The following is a 6,019-nucleotide window of genomic DNA, read 5'->3' on the forward strand; positions in this document are numbered from 1 at the left end:
GAAGCGATGTTGGAGGGAAAAGTTGCGTGCTCACATCGTATGGATATAAAGGAGAAGAGTATACTATGAGCAAAACAGTATTAGCAATGCAAGAAGTAAAAGAAGAAGACAATTGATTTTTTTTAATATTTTCATTGTCAATTTAAGTTTTCATTAATGAGTTAACGGAAGTTAACGATTAATAGATTACAATCGAACAGATTGATATAGTAAGAGACAAAATCACTTAATATTCGAACCAATGATCAAAGTAGGTCAGAAAAAAAATAAAGAGAACTCTTTGTACTCTAATATTTAATTAAGTAACATTTAAATCTATTTAAAAAATATTTATTCTAAAATCTATAATTAAATGATATTAGGTGTAATTTACCATAAGGAAAATGAAACGGAGAGGAACGTTGACCTCAGCATACACTCCTAAATTCAACTTGCCCCACTCGATCCACTAGCCATCCTATCATATTTAATTTTTCATTTCGCCTTCATTCTTTAAGCGTAGTGTCTCTTCCTACACCAATCAGAAATTTATTCAAATGCAATACAGTCAATAGGAATCACAAAAGAAATAAAATAAAATTTGCCAAATCAGACAGAAGAAAGTATAAAAGGGTAATCACGTCATTCAATAATGACATTCCTTCAAAGTACATCCGGCTAAATGCCTAGGTGTTGAACAGCTGTAAGGGCAGTATCGTAAATAAATCCAAACACCATCCCTACTTTTGCTCTGTGTGTGTCCTTTAATTACATTAAATCCAACTTTGCCATCGGGGAAGAGACGACTCCAAAAATTAACCATAAATAAATAAATTCGCTAAAATCAAAGACAAATTTTGTTTGAGAAAAGAGAGGAGGAAGGGCAGGCATTGATGGCGGAGGGGGAAAAGGAGAAGAGCACAACGAGCGAGGAGTGCGTGAAGCTGTTCGTTGGTCAAGTGCCGAAGCACATGACGGAAGCTCAAGTTCTTGCAATCTTCAACGAGTTTGCTTTGGTCGATGAAGTCAACATCATCAGGGACAAGGCCACTCGCGCCTCTAGAGGTTCAACTTCCTTTTATTTTCTCACAGCAAATTTATTGTTTAATTGCAAAGTTTCAAATCTCTCGCATTTCTCTTTGCCTTTCTTTGTTGGATTTTTTATTCTTTTTTTTTAGTGATTTGCTTGATTCGTTTAATTTGGAGTGAGATTTGTGGTGTTTAGGACCCTAATTTTGAGGTTTTTTCGTGTGTGTTTTTTGCTGTATATGTTGTTAAGGATGTTGCTTTGTTATATGCCCGTCGAGAGAGGAGGCCGATAAGGCGATCAATGCTTGTCACAATAAGAAGACTTTGCCTGGGGTTAGTTCAATTTTTAAATTTCTTGTTTCCTTGTTTTGCCTTGCCTTTTAGTGATCCGTTGCCACATTGTTAGTTAAGTTGACGTAATTAGCTTATTCCGGCAGCTAATTTGTAAATGTAGCACCCAAGGTCGTCGGCATATAGAACTAGTTTGTGTCCATTTGGCTTTTTGTAGCAAACTTAGTAGGAGTTCTTAACTGCTCTGGCATGCTGATTAGGGTACACGCAGATAATGCAGCTGTAGAATGTAAGAGTGTGTAAGTTGATAATTATTTATTCTAGCTCATCTGAAGTGAATTGGTATCTTGAGTCTGTCGTTCTACCATATTATTTTAGTGAATGCCTTTCGTATTTGATTGGCCTGCATAAAATTGCATAGGGAGCCAAAACGTAGCTTATCATTAGAATTATACTGCTACTGAAACAAGGTTGTTGATCAACCTATTTTAAGATGGTTACTTGTATGATCGGATTAATTTATGGCTTACCTCTCTAGTGTTGGGATGGACTGTGGCAAGTCATGTTTACGATTTTTGCTTTGGTGATTAACATGTATTTTGATGTGGTGCTGTCAGATATGCTTTTTATACAACATGATATACCCCCTGGTCTAAGATTTAGATTGATTGGTAAATGGTAACTTGATGTCTTGATCCTGTCAGTCATACTTTTAAGGATAAGATTTGGGAAAATTCAATTTGAAGTTCTTTATTGTAATCACATGTCCGATGTCATATTACTGTTCATAGAGAATCAGAGATCACTTTCACTGTAACTCTCAACACTCGATTTAGACATTGCATCTAGACAGCGGTAAAGCAACTTGCACTCCAAGCGCAGGGCACGGGTTTGAGGCCTTCCAAGGCCAACTTTGAAATGTTTATATATATATATTTTTATCATTTTAGCTTTACACCAAAAATTAGGAAATTACAAAATGTATCCCCAAAGAATCTTAGGGTTCTAAGAATAGACTTAATGTTTTTACCCGTTTTCAATAAGGTCCTTGATTTTCTCAAAATCTTCCGGTTAAGACACCAGATTTAGATTTCATTCGATCTAGCTCTCTAAATGTCAGACTTTAATTTAATTAGATCCTTCAACTTTGCATTTCTTCCAATTAAGTTCTGAATTTCAAAATTTACCAATTCTAAGGTCGGATTTACTTAAACGAAACTTCTAGGCCGGATTTCGGAGTGTTACATTTACTGTGTGAGTCTTATTGTTAACCTGATCAGAACCCATCTTTCATTCTTTTTTATCCTTCTGTTTCAGGCATCTAGTCCGTTGCAAGTGAAGTATGCGGATGGCGAGTTGGAAAGATTAGGTATACATAACTTGAGTGAAATAAATTCTTATCATTTTTCTGCCTATGAGTTTGGAAAGGCTATTTATGCATAACCAGGATTTGTTGTTTTCTTCTACTAGAGCACAAGCTCTTCATTGGCATGCTGCCAAAGAATGTCTCCGAAGCTGAAGTTGCTGCTTTATTTTCTAAATATGGAACCATAAAGGACCTTCAGATTAATAGAGGTTCACAACAAACAAGTAAAGGTACTTATTCTTTGATCGTGGATATCCTTTTCTTTAAAGAAGAAAATGTTCGAGGTGCTTAATTTTATAAACAATAAAGCCTCAATCTTAAGTTGATTTGAATATTTGAATTGCCGTTGTATTGTTTTCTTTATGGCAGGCTGTGCCTTTTTGAAATATGAGACTAAAGATCAAGCCCTTGATGCTATGCAGGCCATTAATGGAAAGCATAAAATGGAGGTTTGTATTCATTAATGTTTCTGCTGTTAAAAATCAACAAATTACCTGAAAGATTGTTCTGAGTCTCTAACCTGTTTTATGTGGTCTCTTTTGCATATTAAATGTTTCAATGCATTTGAACTATAACAGTTATGTACTAATCATTTTCATTCTGAGAAAATAAGTTATGATATCAAATTTTTAGATATCCCTTTATACTTTATTAGCTTAATGATAAAGTTCAAATCAGTAAAAATTCCCATATAAATATGGAAATTATTTTCCCAGGTATCAAAAGATGACTTTTGTGGCAATATCCCTGTTATGTATGCAATCCATGAAAAGAAAGCCATCATGTGAAAAAATCCGTAGTTCTAGTGGCAAAGATTGTAATAAGTTGGCATTGGAATAGTAGTCAAGCTTGATGTGACCCATCTCCCTCCCTCCTATTGTGATGAACCAAAAAAAAAACCATCATTATGGTTAATTGCATGTTTCAACTAGTATCAAAGTTATCAAGCAAGTATTCTCTTGTTAGAAACCCATATTTTATCTTGACCAAGATACAGTAATGCTTACATCTGAATCTCCTTCTACACCCCTACCTATTTACAAAGTGCTTGTACACATTTGGGAATATTGTTTTCACTAGACCTGGATCATTTACTTGATTGTTGATCTTCAATCAAAAGGCCCCCTTCAAAAATCCAAACATGAGTTAAGTCGCTTCTTATCATGTCTGGTGAGTGAGTTATTTTCAAATAAAGGTGTATTATATGCTGGTCTTTTTTTCCTGCTATTTTAGGGTTCAAGTGTCCCTCTCGTTGTCAAATGGGCAGATACAGAGAAGGAAAGACAAGCACGAAGGGCCCAGACAGCCCAATTTCAAGCTTCGAATAAACCAAATTCTGATTCACAGAATCCTTCATTGTTTGGAGCCTTGCCAATGGGTTATGCTCCCCCATACAATGGATATGGATATCAGGTAGTTTTCCCTTCTCTGCATGGAGCAATCTTTAAAGTTCATAAATGGCATATTTAGCGAATAGTCAGTGGTTCTGTTCCTCCTTTTAGCTGTAACAGAGTTGTAAATGGCATTTATATCTTAATGTGATTGATCATGATCATCTCATCATTTATTAGGCTCCAGGAAGTTATGGACTTATGCCGTACCGCTTTCCACCAATGCAGATTCAGCCTGCATTTCACAATATGATTCCTCCAGTAAACCAAGAAAGTGCTTTGCGAGGAATAAGACCCGACTTCGCTCCCAATATTGCTCCTAGAAATTATGCTATGCCTCCTGGAAATTACGTTGGCTCGGGCTACCCGGGCGTGCACGGCCTTCGGTACCCCATGCCATATCCAGGAGGAATCATGGGCCACCGTCCATTGACCGTTTCACCTGGTTCAATGTCACAAGCAAATACAAGCAGTAATTCTTCAGCATCTTTCGGCGTTGGTACAAGTTCGGGAGGTCAGATTGAAGGTTTGCTATCTATTTTCATCTTAGTTCTGTTGTCTTCTCTGAAAACAGATTCTTTGTGGTGGCATGTTATTGATTAATTAGTCTATGTTCTGCCCTAGGTCCACCTGGTGCAAATCTATTTATATATCACATACCTCAGGAGTTCGGTGATCAGGAATTGGCTAATGCTTTTCAAGGTTTCGGCAGGGTTTTAAGTGCAAAGATCTTCGTCGACAAAGCAACGGGGGCTAGTAAATGTTTCGGTGAGTGCATTTTATTTTACTTTCCAATTTGATACAAGCAGTAAGGAGCTCTCTCTCTCTCTCTCTCTCTCAAGAACCCCCTCTTTGCAGGATTCGTAAGTTACGACTCTCCAGCAGCTGCTCAAAATGCGATAAACACGATGAACGGATGCCAGTTAGGCGGCAAGAAACTGAAGGTTCAGCTTAAGAGAGACAACAAACCGAAAACACCTTATTGACAGGGAGTCGGAACATAGAATGAAGCCGAAAATGTCCATACGCACGGTCGAAAGTAACTCGGATAGATCGACTGACCGCAGTATCAGCATTCTGGATGGATTAAGGATAACCCGTGGCTGTAGGTCTCAACCCATCCTTGTAATTGATTCATGGGATCAAAATCCCAGAAACTAATTCATGGTACAACCGTGCCTTACACCATTTGTATTCTGTGTATCATTAAATTCCATTTTAAGCGCTAGTTATTAATTTATTGATTTTTCCTTGTGCTTTATCTGTTCATAGTATAATTTTGCGGGGGACATTCCATGATCCCTAAATGTGGTGCTTAAAATCTGTTTTCTGCTGTTCAATTATTTTTCTCATCAATATACATTCAGGATTTGTATTTTTTTTCTTATTAAAGGTGAATTAATGTTGTATGTCGTCATGTGTGTCACGGGTCATTATTATTTATATTTTTAAAGTTTAATCCAATACAGAAATTATTTTTAAAAATGGTATATATGATAACATATAAATATTATTACTTTTAGGTTTTAGTTTTTTTTTCTTTATAATATAAGATTAATATTTTTATCTCTTGAAGACATGATAAATCACCGTCAACTTTCAATCTTGTGCAGGAAAATAAATAACCTTGTACATAAGCAACTTTACTAAAATTAAGGGTAAACTATATCATTAACCACTCAACTATTTAGTCCTTTTATTTTTACTATCGATCTTTTACCACTTATCGTTAACATTTAACATTTTAATTATACATTTGATCACTGTTATTTACAAATTCTCTCAGTTTAACGAGAGCTAAGTATTTTTTTATAATTACATATTTAGTCACTATTATTTATACATCTTCTCAATTTAATCCTACTATTAAAAAATTTAATAATTGAATCAAATAGTGCCATATTTTCAACCAACTACCCTCTTAGTTGAAAGAAAACAAAGATGGCCGCTCGGGAAAACAACC

The 6,019-nt window shown here is 35.7% G+C and overlaps 1 protein-coding gene across 2 annotated transcripts; it reads left to right on the top strand.

Moving 5' to 3' along the window:
- Positions 1-826: 826 nt before the first annotated feature.
- Positions 827-5,310, top strand: LOC120206228 (RNA-binding protein BRN1-like). 2 transcript variants are annotated; one of them, XM_039205947.1, is made up of 9 exons: positions 827-1,044; positions 1,259-1,341; positions 2,617-2,668; positions 2,770-2,895; positions 3,035-3,114; positions 3,899-4,078; positions 4,285-4,582; positions 4,681-4,824; positions 4,915-5,310. In XM_039205947.1, the coding sequence occupies exons 1-9, from the start codon at positions 873-875 to the stop codon at positions 5,040-5,042; spliced, it is 1,263 nt and encodes a 420-aa protein (XP_039061878.1). In that variant the 5' UTR covers positions 827-872; the 3' UTR covers positions 5,043-5,310. The 2 variants fall into 2 exon arrangements, with proteins under 2 accessions (XP_039061878.1, XP_039061877.1); XM_039205946.1 differs by having other exon boundaries at positions 873-1,044; positions 4,237-4,582.
- Positions 5,311-6,019: the final 709 nt, after the last annotated feature.

The sequence above is a fragment of the Hibiscus syriacus genome, unplaced genomic scaffold (assembly GCF_006381635.1).
Source record: "Hibiscus syriacus cultivar Baekdansim isolate YM2019G1 unplaced genomic scaffold, ASM638163v2 tig00013386_pilon, whole genome shotgun sequence".
Classification (NCBI taxonomy): Eukaryota; Viridiplantae; Streptophyta; class Magnoliopsida; order Malvales; family Malvaceae; genus Hibiscus; species Hibiscus syriacus.